The sequence below is a fragment of the Drosophila melanogaster genome, chromosome 3L (assembly GCF_000001215.4).
Source record: "Drosophila melanogaster chromosome 3L".
NCBI classification, from domain to species: Eukaryota; Metazoa; Arthropoda; class Insecta; order Diptera; family Drosophilidae; genus Drosophila; species Drosophila melanogaster.
In genome coordinates this window covers 1,039,719-1,058,642 of record NT_037436.4, presented here as the reverse complement: position 1 = coordinate 1,058,642, position 18,924 = coordinate 1,039,719, and the positions used below count along the sequence as shown (strand labels likewise).

At 40.5% G+C, this 18,924-nt stretch overlaps 1 protein-coding gene across 4 annotated transcripts in view, besides 1 other annotated feature; it reads left to right on the top strand.

Moving 5' to 3' along the window:
• The window catches only part of bab1 (bric a brac 1), a 64,721-nt gene that overhangs the window by 42,447 nt on the left and 3,350 nt on the right, over positions 1–18,924 (top strand). For 2 of the 4 annotated variants that reach the window (NM_001274310.1, NM_001274312.1), the window contains exons 2-3: positions 18,289–18,346; positions 18,423–18,847. In NM_001274310.1, the coding sequence (NP_001261239.1) occupies positions 18,289–18,346; positions 18,423–18,847 (483 nt within the window). Of the gene's footprint in view, positions 1–18,288; positions 18,347–18,419; positions 18,848–18,924 lie in introns of all 4 variants that reach the window. The other 2 variants (NM_001274311.1, NM_167852.2) reach the window with 1 other exon arrangement.
• Positions 3,482–11,147: a mobile genetic element.

The window sequence follows — 18,924 nt, the reverse complement described above, 5'->3', positions numbered from 1 at the left end:
GTGAAAACAAAAAGATAGCGACAATCAGATGCAGATGTCGGATGAAGTAGAACAGAACTGAAACAGAAACTGAATTCAACCACTGGCAACACAGCAGGAGCAGCATGGTAAACTGTTTGCTGTTCGCGTTTTTTTTTACGCCGCCAGGCATTTTCCTGCCTCACTTTGAAGGCCGGAAAATGGGGGAGGGAAAAAGGACCTCTTTTGCCTGCGCTTCGAAATATTTAATTGCCTTGTATTGCGGTTGGATGCGACGCGTATTAAAAATATTTACCCGCAAACGCGCATTTCGGAAAAGAAAACGGGAGTCGGAGGAAAAGGACTTCTGAGGCGTTCGAGTGTTTTATTACCTTTATGTACGATTTTCATTTTTAAGCATATATAATTAGTAAGCTAAAAGCATATTAACTATTTTAAGAATCGATTCAAAATAAGCGGTAAGCCTTTAATTTATTTCTCCGAAAAATGGTTGCTCATTATTCCACAATTTGTATCGCCTAGCCTCAATTATATTTAAACCGCGGCTTAATTTTTATGAAGTCACTGCGATTATGGAAATTCACTGCCAGTCACTTCATCATCAATGGCCTGTCTGCTGCAGCTGTTGAATTATTTTCATTTTTCCCTTTTTTTTGCTGGTGTGAGTCGTTAATATTGAATTTTAATTTGTAAGCCTGGCTGGCGCAGGTCAACCTGTATCTTTGGGCTGTGACAGATTGCCGGCCCGGATCCTCAGATCGCCCATACCCCGTGCTCCCCCGCCATCCCAACCAACCACTCCCCGCCGCTGGTCAATGCAACAGTAAGTTGTCAATTAAATTTGGTCAGCCACATCAAGCAGCCGACGTCAGTCTCAACCCCCCGCTATTCGCTACCCGCTCGCAGCTCACAGTCGGAAAACCTCCGAACCCAAATCCTTCCACCGCCCCCTTTCAACCGATCTGCCGTTTGCTTAATTTATATGTATCGCCCGTGTAATTGTCAATATGCCAATAAGCTGCGTGTGGCAATATATATAAAAATAATCGAATGCCGGGGAGGAGCGCCAACCTGGAGCTGCAAAAATTGCAGGGGCATAAACGGTCGAGGGGGTAAAGTGATTGTTTGTTTCAGTTTATTGAAAGCAGAGAAATCAATCGGAAAAGAGTCAGCGGTTCAGGGATGCGAAATTCTGAACAGAAGTGGATTTAAACAGGATGCTTGACAACGATATCAGCACATGACAGGACCTACGACGAGTCATAGGAAGTTTTTAGTGTTAATTCATCTTAATTTGCCTACAGATAATAATTAACATCATAGTCACGCCGAAGGTATAACACTTTATTTATTTATTCAATTTATTTTCGAATAGCAAATCGATTTAAAGTACACATAAAATACCAATCATAAGTGAGCCCTGCAGTTTTTAATGTCTTAAGCGATAATCGGCGAGTTGAAAAGGATTATGCATGGCACAATTTATTCAATTTTAATTCCTCGAAGGTGTTTGCCATCCCTAGATCAATGGCACCAACAATTCAGCCGGCAATAATAACAAGTTACGCATACGCAACGTGTTGGACGTAAGTAGCTCAAAAGTGTTAAGGATTCAATTAAAGCGATACAAACACACACACAAACAAGCCGAGCACACACACTCGCACACACTCGCACACACACTCACAAAGGCGGAAATGCAGATACAGTGAGATGGTAAACAAAAGAGCCGCAGAGCTATAATTCGATTATGGATTTTCCGCCATATTAATGCGAAATATTCGCAACGCAGCCCGCCGCAGTCAACAACAATGCAACATTGTAAGGGGCAGAAACGGGAAGGAGTTGCAACCATAATGGCAGCAGAAATTATAAATTACGCGACAGATGAAATGTCAATGCATGCGACTCCTACTTATTGCATTTATTTAATTAAATGCGCTCGACAAAGCCCCAAAAAGATGCCGCCTTAAAGCCGGCATTAAATGACTTGAGAGGCGCCTCGAAATAAATAGCAACAATGGTCGGGCTATACAAATAGAAATGCACTTGGAAAACTTTATCGGCACTAAGCTGAAAGTTAAATATGCAACAGGAAATATACGCCAATCAAGTGCCAATCTCGGGGGCTGACAACAACATGAAATGTCTTTAAAATAGAACGAAATGTTGGCGCTTGACTACCATATTAGCGGTGGTGCGGGAGGAGCAGCGTCTTATGACCTGGAAAGTGGCAACGAAAGCGGCCAACCAAGTAACAAACCAACTGACGGACAGCCAACGACCATCAACAGCAACAACAGCGATCCACCTTGCAACCATTTCACCTTTCTCCGTATGCAAAATACTTTCCTCGCCGCCGCCTGCATAGATTAACGAACTGAACTTTTTGTGAATGCCCTCGTCGGTGAATCGAGCCCAGAGTGGGTTACTGCAAAAACCAAAGTACACGGAGAGAAATCTAGCTAACTAACTAAGTTCTATAGTTCTATAGTAGCTAAGGATCAAATACTTGTCGCTTGATTAATCATTGATGACCAAGCATGACTGATATCATCTTAAGCATAAACTGAAACAACGCAAAGTAGTGATAAGAGGTAGATATGTAACTATAAGATATGTAAGTATCTTCAAGATTTCTCCCAGTGCCCCAATGACGCGCATGGAGTCGAAAACTTATTGAGCGGCACAGAACTTTAAGAAAATCTCGGATAGTTGCCCCCTTTTTCCACTCCGATGATGCAACAAATATGCATTTTGCCAGCGTAAATAATTTATTAAATTTTATTGCTGAACGACAGGTGGAACGAGAATGGGACTAAGAATGGGCGGGGAAATTGAAACTGCCGGTGTCAGGTTTGTCTGCCGCTCTCTGTAGATGGCCGATGTTGCAGATGTTGCTGTTGTTGTTTTGGTTGTCGTTGTTCGTTTTGTTTCATGGCTAAATTGCAGCAGTGTCTTGTCTCGCTGCCCTGCCTCCTCCTTAGCCATTTTCCCTCAGCCCATTTTCCGGTGCCGAGCATTTTCCAGGTGAAGTTTCTGCCGCGCTGTCTTATAAAAAATGCACGCCGAATGTTGAATAATTCATTATGAATTGAAATACATAATACTCATTTTGTTGCAGCATTTGAATGTTGCACTGGCAATGAAAGCGAACCAGCCCCACGAGCCACTCAACTCAGCCAGTCAGCCGTTTCAGCCATTTTCCAGAGCCAACCAAGCCACCCAAACCAAACAAACCACCCACCCCACCACCCACTTTAACCCACCCGAATTTAGAGCCAGACGGCGGCTTAATTGTTTTTCATATTTTAGGGCCACACAACTTTCTCGCGAGCGAAGAGCGCCCCGCCAAGGATTTTTTGATGTGCGCACATAAAATATAAAATTAAATTTAGCCATGTTCCAGAGGAAAAGCTCAGGGTAGACATTTTCCCGCAGACGATTCGCCATTTCTCAGACGTGAAATCGAGGTGAGATAAGAAGAAGTCTGCGAGTCCTTTGTAGTATGTGCCTATGCAATATTAAGAACAATTAAATAAAATAGCATATTAACTTATGGCAGCACTTTGTTGCTATGTTTATGTTTATGTTTATGCACGCAGTTAGGCCAGGGCGGATGTAACATGATCACCCACTCGAAGGCCACAAAGTATAAGTGCATTGCCCACTCGAAGGCAAAAAGTATAAGTGCATGGTCAGCATTCACACGCCGACCAAATACATATTACATACGTACATACATATCTCGCTCTCCCGATAAGCCTAGATATATAAGATATACATAAGAACGCCGCTCCGCTGCTGGCGTACCCGGCAGCGCAGCTACGCGGATTAGCCTAAGTCCAAATATATTAAAAAACTGTAAAATCAGGGAGAGACTCTGTAGACGTTGAGCTGACAGAACCATTTTCTGCCTACTCTAAAATCAAAAGAAGAAATTGAATAAATATATGTCAGCCCGACGGCTGCCTTAAACTTAAAACGGACTTGTGTTCTTAATTGGAGTTCATCATTACACAAGTGTAAATGTTAACGAATCGAGAGCATAGCATAGCTTAGCATAAACTATGACGACTAGTTATCGTGACAAGCAGTTCATCATTACATGGCGACCGTGACAGTCGTCCAACGCTGGACGAATTGACCAAAGCTGGTGAAAACAAAGGAACAAAGGAACACTGGACTGGAAGAAGACTGGACTAATTAAATGGAACTGCAAAAACCAAGGAAAAATCTGAGTGAGTAGAGTTCTATTGAGTATGGGCAAACACCGTGGCGGTTTGAAAACTAAGCTGAATAAACGTATAGCCCACGTAAGGTGGCTAATATACGGTCAGCAAACGCCACCGGTTTGGTCGAAAGCTCTAAAGCTACATGCAGAGCTAGACCACTTGTTGCAATATCAGCAAGAATTAAAGACCCATAAGCTCGAGAAAACTCACTCAGATAATATTAAAAATATACCCACAATTAATGAAGTTCCAAAATACCAGGCATGTCCAGCACCAGCACCAGCATTAACAAAACCAAAGAAGTCCTGCCCCCCTGGCTGCGAAGGAATCTGGAGTCCCCACTGCCTGGGGACTTGTGAGCGACCATCGACGTCTTCAGCGGCGAAGTAATAGACAGCAGCGAGGGAGTGTCAGCGTGCCACCCCCGGCGACGCCCAGCTGACACCCAACAAATAGACAGCAGCGAGGGAGTGTCAGCGTGCCACCCCCGGCGACGCCCAGCTGACACCTGATGAGCATCATCAACAGCAGAATATAATAATAAATATATATAAATATAAAGTAAATATAAAATATATATAGATAAGAAAAATTGTAAGAAATATTGTAAAACGGAGCATATACTATTATGCCCTGTTAACCCAATATGGCCCGTGAAGCCATAGCTAGAATCAGGCAGGCAACAATGTAAAATACAATTTTTTTTTACTCTTGCGAACATTGAAAGATTTTATAAATAGATAATTCCAAACATAAATGTCTATAGAGACAAATGAAATAAGTAAAACTGAAAATAAAAGTATATACAAAGGAAATTTTCTATTCTATTCTCCAAAATATAAAATTAGTATACCCAAAATGGGTCTAATAGACACTAAAACTGTGGACTCTACAGCCAATGTAATAAATAAAGTAGAAGTCCAAAATGCAGACTTGTTCTGGATAACCATAATACTAATTGTAATTGCATTAATTATGGTATCCAATGCATTAATAAAAATATACAAACTGCATAACAAGTGTCTTAAGAAACGATACCGTAGCACTGCTAACGGTATAGATAATATTTAAGGAAGATCTTTAATAAAGTCAATTATGAATGAAAATATGAGAAAAATTATATGAAAAAAAAAATAATAAATAAAAAAAAATATAAAACGTAATATTGAATTTATCTACATTAAAAAAAAAAAAATATATACAAATGAATAAATTTGAAGTTATGAGTATACCACAGCATGGACTGGGAAAAGCTTGTTGATCAGATAAAAGATCAAAATGAAAATTTCAGAAAATCCTATAAGTGCTTAACGCAAAACAGATCAACACAAGCTGTAACAATCAATAGGAATGCCCAAGTCTTGGTAAATAGTTATAATGAAATCAGAGAGTTGATCCAACAAAATAGAAAGAATTTGGAACGCAAACAGTGTGCTAAGGCTTTGAACCTACTGGTGACATTAAGAGAAAAATTAATATTTATAAAAAATAAATTCAGTCTCCAGATAGAAATTCCAACCATAGTAAACACCCCACTAAGAATAAATTTGAATGAAGACAGCACTAACTCTGACGAGGAAGATAGGACTATAGTCAAGGAAGACATTAAAGAGGAAGATCTTCACGATCTAACTATACCAGCAAAATTAATGCTGAAGAACGACGATAAAACAAATAACGCAGCCGACTCCGAAAATAACTTAACCATGGCAGAAGAAGCAGCTGCCATTAGGTCTTACATTAGGGAAGTCGCCTGCACAGTGCCAGAATTTGATGGGCAAAAGATCCATTTACAAAGATTCATTAAGGCAATCAAATTGGTAGACCTAGCTAAGGGACCATTTGAAGACATTGCAGTTGAGGTCATTAAGTCAAAAATAGTTGGCACAATTTTGAACTCAGTTGACAATGAAACGACAATTCCAGCAATTATAAACAAATTGCAGAAAGTAGTTGTCGGTGAGACATCCAGTAATGTCAAAGCAAAGCTAGCAACAGTTCAGCAGAGAGGTAAAACTGCAACGCAATTTACCGCTGAAGTTGATAGCCTGAGAAAACTTTTAGAAGCTTCCTATATCGATGAGGGTATACCTCTAGAACATGCCACTGGTCTAAGCACCAAAGAGGCAATTGAAACCATGATACATCGTGCTGAGCACGAAAGTATCAAAACAGTACTGGAAGCAGGGACTTGCACCACTATGGATGCAGCGATAAGCGCATACATAAGAACGAGTACAAGAGTTACCGGTGACATCAATAAAGTGATGTACTTTAGAGGTAACAGACCCAATAGAGGATACGGAAATGCCAATAGAGGTAGTAACCGCGGTAGAGGCTTTAATAACAATAGTATTAGAGGCAACTACCATAACGGTTACCAAAATAACGGTTACCAAAATAACGGTTACCAGAATAACGGTTATCAAAACCGCTATAATGGAAATAATAACCGTTATAATGGCTATAACAGAGGCCGTTATAATGGAAACAGAGGCCGTAACAACAGTCAGAACAACTACAACAGAAACAATGCCAATGTACGAGTAATCCAAGAACAGGGAAACTCGCAACAGCCTTTAGGTACTCAGTAGAAGAAGATCGTAGAGTATACACCATCAATTATAATCTCAACATATTTTCTACATTCATTCATGCCAAAACAGGCGTAAAACTAGTTTTTCTACTTGATACAGGTGCAGATATCTCTATTCTCAAAGAGAACTCTGACAAATTTTCTAATATTCAAATAACCAATAAAATAAACATTCAAGGCATAGGCCAACAGAAAATTCAGTCTCGAGGACAGACTTTTATTGAGATACAGACAGGTAAATACGTTATCCCACACGATTTTCATTTAGTAGATAAAAACTTTCCAATACCGTGTGATGGAATAATCGGAATAGATTTCATAAAAAAATATAATTGCCAAATCGATTTAAACCAAGAAGAAGATTGGTTTATAATTAGACCAAACAATTTGAAATTTCCAATATATATTCCCATAGCATACAGCTCTGGTATTAACACAACGTTATTACCAGCAAGATCCCAAGTTGTCCGAAGATTAATAGTATCATCAAAAGATGATAACATTTTAATTCCAAACCAGGAAATTCAAACTGGTATTTATGTTGCAAATACAATCGCAACATCAAGTAATACATTTGTCCGAATTTTAAATACAACCGATTCCGACCAATTAGTCAATATGGACACTCTAAAATATGAGCCACTTTCGAACTACAATGTAGTTCAGGCAAATAGTGAACACAGAAATAAAACTGTCTTATCTCAATTAAAGAAAAATTTCCCCGAATTGTTTAAATCACAATTAGAAAATATATGCAGCGAATATATAGATATATTTGCATTAGAATCAGAACCTATAACAGTTAATAATTTTTATAAACAACAGTTGAGATTAAAAGATGATGAGCCAGTATACACGAAAAATTATAGAAGTCCTCATAGTCAAGTGGAAGAAATACAAGCCCAAGTTCAGAAATTAATAAAAGATAAAATAGTTGAACCATCAGTTTCACAGTACAATAGCCCTTTGCTATTAGTACCCAAAAAGTCAAGCCCGAATTCTGATAAAAAGAAATGGAGATTAGTAATAGACTATCGCCAAATTAATAAGAAACTTTTAGCTGACAAATTTCCACTACCGAGAATAGATGATATTTTGGACCAACTTGGTCGAGCAAAATATTTCTCCTGCCTTGATTTAATGTCAGGTTTTCATCAAATCGAACTGGATGAAGGCTCGAGAGATATAACATCTTTCTCAACCAGCAATGGCTCATATCGTTTCACGCGATTGCCATTTGGCTTAAAAATAGCGCCTAATTCATTCCAAAGAATGATGACTATAGCATTCTCCGGAATAGAACCGTCTCAAGCATTCCTTTATATGGATGACTTAATAGTCATAGGTTGTTCCGAAAAACATATGCTTAAAAACCTCACTGAAGTTTTTGGTAAATGCAGGGAATACAACCTAAAGTTACATCCTGAAAAATGTTCATTTTTCATGCATGAAGTCACATTTTTGGGACACAAATGCACAGACAAAGGAATTTTGCCGGATGACAAAAAATATGATGTCATTCAGAACTACCCAGTTCCACATGATGCGGACAGCGCTAGACGTTTTGTAGCATTTTGCAATTACTACAGACGTTTTATCAAAAATTTCGCCGACTATTCGCGGCACATAACAAGATTATGTAAAAAGAATGTTCCATTCGAGTGGACAGATGAATGTCAAAAAGCATTCATACATTTAAAATCTCAGCTAATTAACCCAACACTCTTGCAGTACCCAGACTTCAGCAAAGAATTTTGCATAACAACAGATGCAAGCAAGCAAGCGTGTGGCGCAGTTTTAACTCAAAACCATAATGGCCACCAACTCCCAGTTGCTTATGCATCCAGAGCTTTTACGAAAGGTGAAAGCAATAAGAGTACAACAGAACAAGAGTTAGCAGCAATTCATTGGGCAATAATACATTTCAGACCATACATTTACGGAAAACATTTCACTGTGAAAACAGACCATAGACCATTGACATATTTATTCTCGATGGTGAACCCCAGCTCTAAATTAACTAGAATAAGGCTTGAACTAGAGGAATATAATTTTACAGTAGAGTATCTAAAGGGCAAGGACAATCATGTAGCAGATGCGTTATCAAGAATAACCATCAAAGAGCTAAAAGATATAACTGGAAATATATTAAAAGTCACTACAAGATTTCAAAGTAGACAAAAATCCTGCGCAGGAAAAGAACAATTGGATTTGCAAAAGCAAACCAAAGAAATAGCTTCAGAGCCCAACGTATACGAAGTCATAACAAATGACGAGGTACGAAAAGTAGTGACATTACAATTGAATGACTCGATATGTTTATTTAAACATGGAAAGAAAATTATTGCAAGATATGATGTTGGTGATCTTTATACTAATGGAATTCTTGATTTAGATCAATTTCTCCAAAGGCTTGAATTGCAGGCCGGTATATATGATATCAGCCAAATCAAAATGGCACCGTGGGAAAAAATCTTTGAACACGTTTCAATAGATAAATTTAAAAATATGGGCAATAAAATATTAAAGAATTTAAAAGTAGCGCTACTTAACCCGGTGACCCAAATAAATAATGAAAAAGAAAAAGAAGCTATATTGTCTACATTACATGATGATCCAATACAAGGAGGGCATACAGGCATTACAAAAACCTTGGCCAAGGTCAAAAGACATTATTACTGGAAAAATATGAGTAAATACATAAAAGAGTACGTAAGAAAATGTCAAAAATGCCAAAAAGCAAAAACAACAAAGCACACAAAGACTCCAATGACGATAACTGAAACACCAGAACATGCTTTCGATAGAGTTGTTGTGGACACAATTGGTCCACTACCCAAGTCAGAAAATGGTAACGAGTACGCAGTCACTCTCATATGTGATTTAACCAAGTACTTAGTTGCCATACCAATAGCAAATAAAAGCGCAAAAACAGTCGCAAAAGCTATATTTGAATCTTTTATTCTAAAGTACGGTCCAATGAAGACGTTCATAACGGACATGGGAACAGAGTATAAGAATTCAATAATTACTGACCTGTGTAAATATTTGAAAATAAAAAATATAACATCAACAGCTCATCACCACCAGACAGTTGGAGTAGTAGAAAGAAGTCATAGAACTTTAAACGAGTATATACGATCCTACATATCGACGGACAAAACCGATTGGGACGTATGGCTTCAATATTTCGTATACTGCTTCAACACGACCCAATCTATGGTACATAATTATTGTCCATATGAATTAGTTTTCGGTAGAACAAGTAATTTACCAAAACATTTTAATAAACTACATAGCATAGAACCAATATATAACATAGATGATTACGCTAAGGAGAGTAAATATAGGTTAGAGGTAGCATATGCTCGAGCAAGAAAACTTCTTGAAGCACACAAAGAAAAAAATAAAGAAAATTATGACTTAAAAATAAAAGACATAGAATTAGAAGTAGGAGATAAAGTTTTACTAAGAAATGAGGTAGGTCATAAATTAGACTTTAAATATACGGGGCCCTATAAGATAGAAAGCATAGGAGATAATAACAATATTACGCTACTTACTAATAAAAACAAAAAACAAATAGTTCATAAAGATAGATTAAAGAAATTTCATTCATGATTGAATTTAAACTTATATTTTCCTTAATCATTTATACAAATTTTCCATACACTACGTATATTTTTATCTTTGCATTATAAAATCAACTATTGTTGTTCAAACAAAAACACAAACAAAATAAAAATAAAAATAAAATAATTTGCATTTAATAATCAAAATAACTTCACTAGGTTACGTTATTTTTCAAAAGGAGGGAGATGTAGTATGTGCCTATGCAATATTAAGAACAATTAAATAAAATAGCATATTAACTTATGGCAGCACTTTGTTGCTATGTTTATGTTTATGTTTATGCACGCAGTTAGGCCAGGGCGGATGTAACATGATCACCCACTCGAAGGCCACAAAGTATAAGTGCATTGCCCACTCGAAGGCAAAAAGTATAAGTGCATGGTCAGCATTCACACGCCGACCAAATACATATTACATACGTACATACATATCTCGCTCTCCCGATAAGCCTAGATATATAAGATATACATAAGAACGCCGCTCCGCTGCTGGCGTACCCGGCAGCGCAGCTACGCGGATTAGCCTAAGTCCAAATATATTAAAAAACTGTAAAATCAGGGAGAGACTCTGTAGACGTTGAGCTGACAGAACCATTTTCTGCCTACTCTAAAATCAAAAGAAGAAATTGAATAAATATATGTCAGCCCGACGGCTGCCTTAAACTTAAAACGGACTTGTGTTCTTAATTGGAGTTCATCATTACACAAGTGTAAATGTTAACGAATCGAGAGCATAGCATAGCTTAGCATAAACTATGACGACTAGTTATCGTGACAAGCAGTTCATCATTACACCTTAATCAGAAGGACTGGCGGGAAAACAGCCCCGAATTAGGGCTTTCCTTTCCTTTTCGTCCGCCTCGTCGGCTTTATGTGCATATTTGCATATTTTAATTTATTTATATAAATAAAGTTGGCCAACTAAGCAGCATACAAATGGCAAGAGGTTTAGGTGCTCGGCAAAATTCTTCGTCTCTATTTGATGATGCTCTGCTCTGTTCATTTTTACTAATTTATATCTTCAGCTGTGTGTATATACAATAAATAACGTTTGCCCCATAGAATGCTGCCCCTAGAAGCACTTTCAATTACTCCGCGAAGTTGTATCCTTTTTTACTTATTCATCGAGCCAAATGCACACGGTGCAGACCTCGTTCGATGTTATAAATCACGAATCTTTAATGGTCGCTGGCCATAAAAAATATGCCAAAGCCGTGCGAAAATATTTGGCCAATATAAAGCGGTGTTGCCTATTGGCAGGCCCACAAATTGCAACAGATGCAGCCTGTGTTTGTGCACTTTGCCAGCTACTGTTGCTGGTGATTGCAGGATGGCAGGCTGGGTTGTTGGCAGGACATTATGGAGTGCCACACACGTGCCACGAGCGGAATAAAATAACATATAAAAAATGGAAGGGAGCGAGCGAGCGAGCGAGTCAGTGGCGCGGTTTATAATCTAATAAGCAATCAATGATGTGAAAAAATGACTGGCAAACCATTTTAAACGCTGCGGTGCACCGCAACTCGACCACACTGGCCACCACACAACAACAACAGCAACAGCAACAGCAACAGTAGCAACAACAACAAGTGAGGGGCAGTGGTGCAGGACTCGAATGAATGGCAAAGTCAGAGTTGGAGTTTGGGGTGGATTTTGCATTTTGGCTGTTGGTCTTTTTTTCATGTTCGGCTGCACACACAATTGTTGCATGCCGCACACACACACACACACACACACAGACACAGAGCCTGCCAAAAAAAGGGCAGCATCCTGCAAGGGAAAGGGGATGGTCGGGGTCACCAGCGGCGGTGTGAGCGCACATACTATAAACTGAAAATGCCGCACAATGACAGAGTGTCAATTTATTAGGTGCCACAATTTATGACGACCGAAACGAATCGGAAACCAATACCCCAAACCGGCTGCGTTTTGTTTGCATTTTAATTTGCCAATAATTGAATACCTATTTTTCTCGATGGACATTCGTATTAATTGGCATTAAGTCACTCCTACCGACGCTTGATTTCACTGTTTCAGTTCACACTGCCACATGGAGAAAGCTCCTTCAAGGATGCTTACTTCTATAGATATATTTCCTAATTTGTCTAACTTAAAGGACACTTTGATGGGATTCATTGGTATGCATATCCTTTTGTAATCAAGTTCTTGTTACAGCTGTATATGCCATCTATAAATAAATCCATGGCAAAGTTCAATTCGCATCGCACTATAAAATGCGTACTATATCTGCGTGTGCCTGAACTTTTTAGCGATATTTTAAACTTTTGTTCGTTTTCTGCTTTTTTTTTGTGCAGTCGCTGGTTATCGAAGCCTCGACGTATGCAATAATTTTTTCTAATCGCTTTTCCGCCTGTTTTGAGCTGCAGAAAGTTGTTTCCTTTTTGTTTTCTGGTCTGCTGGAAAGTTGCGTGTGTTTGTTGGCCCTGTTGTTTGTTTTACGTAAAAGTTAACGCATTATTTTGCCGATTGATCGCTGGCTGCCATTATACTACCAACCAATTCCACTCCATATTCTGCCTGCGTTTGCGTTTGCGAAACTTTTTCTCTCTCTCTTTTTCTATGCCCGATGTATAAATTACTGCAGTTTTTTAACAGCACATGATAAAAAATTGTGCGCAAAACAACAAAATTAAAGTTTATACCATTGGAAGGGGGCAGTGAAGATTGGCTACACGTGATTGCCGCAATTAGTCTGGAAAGTACAACGCATTTGAACAATGCCACGACGTGAAGCGAGCGCTTTAATTACAGGTAAAATGCAGCTAAATGAGTAATTACTTATTGAAAACACCTAAAGGTATAAAAAACAGTATCATTGGATGGCTGACGCATCCTGTAAAGAAAGTCGTGTCCATTGCCAACCGTTTTGTTCCGCCGTATAGTTAACAACTTACACATATTTTCAACTAACACAATGCTAATTTAAAAACCCCCTCCCCTGTGTGACCCCTGACCCCTTTCCATCACAGTTTCCACACTCCTGATTTCCATTCAAGCTTAACTCAGCGGTAAAAATTTATTGAACACTTCCACGCTCGGCATTCGTTGATTTTTCCTTTATTTCCCCACTCATCCAGAGCGAAATGCTAAATGCAACAAACATGTGAGCAAATACTATCCTAACCCCGATTCCTGTCCCTTCCGAATAACCCATACCCTCCATCACCATCACCAGCCTGCCTTATGCCTCATAATGTAGCCAACGATTTGTATTTTGTATAAATTTTACATCCAGCGTTTTCCACTCGCCGTTCGTGTTGTTGTTATCGCCGGGCTATATCCGTCGGTAAATATATATATATATATATATATATAAATCGGGAGAAAGGGGCGATGGAATGGGTAGCAGTTATGTATGAAATATAATAAAATTGTACAGGAAATGACGAACAAGTCGAGAGCGGAGAAAGCTCGATGAGGGAACTGAAGAGCTGCTCGAGGAACATTTTAACCATCGAATGGTTTGATTATTAAATCCATGAAGTTTTTCCACATGCAGATGCACTGCGAAAACATTTCGCTAAGAAGTGCAATCAAATTTATTGAAAATATCGTGTCACCTCCTTGGAGTTGGGAAGAAGAGAAAGATCTACTTTCATTTAAGCTCTAATCGTGGTAAAAGTCAACTAGGGAATTTCACGATTTTTTCTCCGTGTGTACATATATATAACAAAATTCACTTGATTGCAGTTTTCAAGTGAAATCCTAGCACACTCCACAACGACTCGTTGGCTGCGCCTAAGGGCTGAGCATTGCAGGATATCGCCAGGCTTGGTTGGTGGGTAAGAAGTGGAGCCACCAAGAGGATATAGGAAATATATTCCTATAAATGGGAACACAACCCCCCCCCCACCACACCCCCCGAGCAATGTAATTGATGTTTCAAGTAGCAAAGTGCGCGCCAAAAACTACGAGGCCCAAGTTGATTTTGATTCAGTTGCTGCAGAATTTTAATGAAGTCGAGTATTGGCTGCAAGTTTTGCGACTAAATCAAATTAAACCACATATGCTCCTTCCTGCTGCCACGGAAAAGCCCAGGAAATGAGCCCGACTTTGGTTTTAGATCCAAAAAACTAATGCAAGTTTCACCCCAACCCCAACGCCTTTTTGCTGGCTTACAGCCTATTTGACTTGGCATTCAATAATGCTTTTCACGCTAATTAATTTTCGGTTTTACACAAACATGAACATGAACCCAATCACACCCGCTCACAATCGCAGCCACACACTTTGGGCGGCACTTGACAATTTCCTGGGCGTCAAAAGATTGGGAATTTCTTGAAAAACCCAAGTGGGGGTGATTCTCGGAAAATCTGTCCAGTTAGGGGATGAGTACGAGGCGTTTCCTCCCCAGCGAGCTCAGTAAACACAAGGGTATGTCGTTTTCAAAAGCGGTTTGTAACACACGGTTAAATTGGAATCAATTATAAATACGTAAATATTTTTAAAAATCTAATCTAAATCAAAAATCTAAATATATGATTTTTCTGCTGCTTAACTGATTTTTTGAATTGTACAACCCTTGTTTTTGGCCGAACCTTTCCGCTGGCGTTTCCTGCTGCGAATTTGGCTAAATTGCATTGCCACGACAACTGAGGCAGACGCCTCGCTTCTCGCTTAAGCGAATCAGAAATTGTGGCAGCCACCCCGCCACCAAAACCTCAGAAGAGGCTCACAAGTGCCACTTGACTCGGACGTTTTCCGGGTTTGGGCTGAGAAGCAGTCCTTCGATGGGATGGATGTACTTCTCCTTCACGCCCAATTGATGCGGTCTTAACGCCCGACTAGAGACCAGAAATCTGACAGAGGGCTCAGCTCAGCTCAGCTCGGAAGCCTGCCTCAAAAAGGCCGAGGTTGAGTCACAAAAAAAAAAGGTTTCGGTGTCGCATGGAACGCCTTCTTCCCGGTTTTGTGACACGGGGCGTTTCCAGACAGAAAATGGCGGAAGATGCGAACGCCCCAGCGTTTTCAGATAATCGAATTTTAAGCGACCCGGAATGCCAGCCCCCAAAAAAAGGTGGATCGCTGGAGGAGGAAGGAGGCGGTTTCTTGACGGCTTTGATCAGTTTTCAATCTAAATCAACCCTATGATGCACTCCTGACTCATACGTATCTCAAAACATATAATGAGGATATTCTTTCTTTGAAATAAGTTGCACTTTATAAATAAATTGGTTTACCTAATGGAAAAATCTTAAGAATAGAAAATCAATCATTCAATTATATATGACATATAAAGCTGCTCAGTCGAAGAACAGATATGACTTAATTGCAATTTGCATGAAGCTTAGAAAGCAATGCAATCACCTCAAAAGTTTGTGCACTCTCAATCGAAATTGATTCTAGTTTATATTTATCCCAAATTAATCGTTTCTTAGATTAACTTTTTGGTCTTCCAATTTAGTTGGGAATATTAATGTGAGCTTTAAGAAACTACTTTTACCATTGATTAAATTCGCTGCCTGTCTATGCAGCCGTCAAATGCAGTTGAGTTCCGTGAACTGAGGAATCCGCCAAGGCAAAGCCATCGCTAAGCCGCATAATTATATATAGAATACATAAATGCAGATGCACAATTGTGGGCGGGGTGCCCAATTCTGCGGTGCTCAGATATTCCATATAGACATATGGACACATGGACATATAGACATATAGACGGACCCGCATCAGGCGATGCGAACCGAGGCGCAGCTCAACTCCACGCAACTCAACTAATGGTCCATTCGTGGCACTTGGTTATTGACGTTGGACTCGAATTGTATTAACAATGCATGCAGCAAGTGCACCAGCCAAAGCAGTGGGCGTGGCAGGGGGCGGGGCGGTTGAAAAGGAGGGGGAGGAGGAGCCGTGGTATAGGGGGCGTTGGGTCAAGCAGCAAGCGGTAACGGTCGCTTTGATGCCAAAATCGAAGCGTGGTCAACTTCATTTCGCTTAATTTCGTGTTGAGGCTCACAAATGAGGTACAGTGGAAGTTCGATAGGCGAAAACTCCAGCATAAAAGTGCAAAGAACAAAGGAAATACTTACTACATTTATAATTTCATGCTACAAATTGGATATTAAGCCATATCGAAATCGATACTTCTTAGTATAGTCAATAGTGAGTTAGAAAGGTTTCATAACAGGAGTATCCACTGTGAGAGGGAGGTTTGGCGTAGGGGCAGTGCGCGATGCGTGTCCGCTAATCCGCTGGATATGGAATCGGTGGGAGGTGGTGCAAGGAGGGCGGTTGCCAACTCCCCCGCAACCCCCTTTCGATGCATGCCACTCAGCTATGACATTTTGGCAGCGTCGAGTGCACCAAGACTGTCAAATGAGTTGTAATGAAATCTCACTCAGGACTCGGGATACATATACCTCCGCCGATATGTATGTTTGTTTCTGTATGTGTGTGTGTTTGGGGTCCAGTCAGCTTTGGTCAGCTGCACATATAATAAATAAATTATTTGGCATTTGGCGTGGCGTATTATTGAAGGCAACTGCAGCTGGGTAGCAACCCACACACACACACACACACGCGCAGGAACACGGACGCACAGCAGCGCCATCTGTCGGCCGCGCTTCGAGACAGATTGGGGCATTAGTGTGATTACCCTCAATAGTCGCTAGTATTTAGCAACATGCCTCATAATCAGTGGGCAAAATTAACTCGAACTAGGCACCTAAATTTTGGTGCTCCTTACTTAAAGATGTTGTATGCAAATGTAGATTTCTGACGATGCATATGTGCTGTGTTTAAGAATTAATAGTGACGTTATGGGTCTAGCGGATTAGTCACCCTTTCCAAATAAAGCAATTTCGCCTGGCGATGGAGAAAAACTTGTGAATAATATATAATTTGCGGCGTAATGAGCCGAAAAGTAAATCCATCCATTGCATGTCCTGGGCCCATAAAAGCAGCAACGATTTCTGAGAACATCGCCACATTGTCTGGCCCGAGGAATGGCGCAGGGGAAGTGGCAAGGACCAAGTGGATAGGAGCACTCTCAGTCAGTCACATGGCAGAAAGTTACAAGTAATACTTAACGCTAAATGGGCACAAGTGCCCACCTGAGCCACAACCACTTCAGTCTGTTTCAGTTGTATTTTCTCCACACGGGTGAGAGTGTGGCATGGAAATTTTTGTAATGAAGTTATCGACAAGGTGGATCCGAATCCGAATCCGAATCCGAACCCAGCCACTAACATATGTAGAACAATATGCAAATGTTACTTTGTTATGCAATTAGTGAATTCGATGCAAGCCACTCGACAGTCGGCAAACAGACAATCGCAGCAATGGCAACCCAACCGAGTCGCCACTCGAAGGTTCAGTCAGCCAGTTAAATGTACCAGACGATGTTGCAATGCGAATGCGAAACACCAGTGCAAAAAATCACCGTAGTTTCAACGGAAAGCAATCCAATAAGATACATTTTCCAAAAGTGCATTTCACATAAGCATATAATCTAGAGGCTGTTCGTTCAGTTTGTAGATAGAAATGCATCTGCAGAAGCTTGCAACTAGGTGCCCAAAAGTATGCTATAGTATGGCTAAATAACTGAAATAGGTAATATAGTCAGTCAAAACACCCACCGAAACAATAAGCCCGCATTACACCTAGACATCGAAGTACAAGAATGAAGAATTAAACGAATATAGGTCGGTTTTGCATGTCAATCAAAGGCCAAGAGGTGGGCGGGATCCGGAATCCGGATACGAGACAAGAGACGGCGCATCGAGCGCTAACCAAAGCGAGTCACACAATTAATTGAAGCACCACTTACCCAGCTTTCTTCTCTTGCCTCACTTTGCTGATACTTGAATTTACTTTTCTGCATTCGCAGGCCAAAATGATGGAGAACTCGCACGCCTGGATGGGCGCCACCGGATCAACGCTGGCAGGTTCGTAGAGCAGCCCCGCCGGGCAGCTGGAAACCAACTGATCGTCGGCCTCTTCCATATCTTGATCTTTCAGCAGACAGCTACCAGTACCAGCTGCAGTCCATGTGGCAAAAGTGCTGGAACACCAACCAGAATCTGATGCATCACATGCGCTTCCGCGAGCGAGGTCCTCTGAAGTCGTGGCGACCCGAGACCATGGCGGAGGCCATTTTCAGTGTGCTAAAGGAGGGTCTATCGCTATCTCAGGCCGCCCGCAAGTACGACATCCCGTATCCAACATTCGTGCTCTATGCGAACAGGGTGCACAATATGCTGGGACCATCCATTGACGGCGGGCCCGATTTGCGGCCCAAGGGGCGTGGCAGGCCGCAGCGAATCCTTCTGGGCATCTGGCCCGACGAGCACATTAAGGGCGTCATCAAGACGGTGGTCTTTCGCGACACCAAGGACATCAAGGACGAGAGCCTGGCCGCTCACATGCCACCCTACGGTCGACATTCGGTAGGTAATTAGTGCAGTACAATTCGCTTAGCGGACTTTGCCAAATTCCGCATTCTCACGAACTGATGCTGCAAACA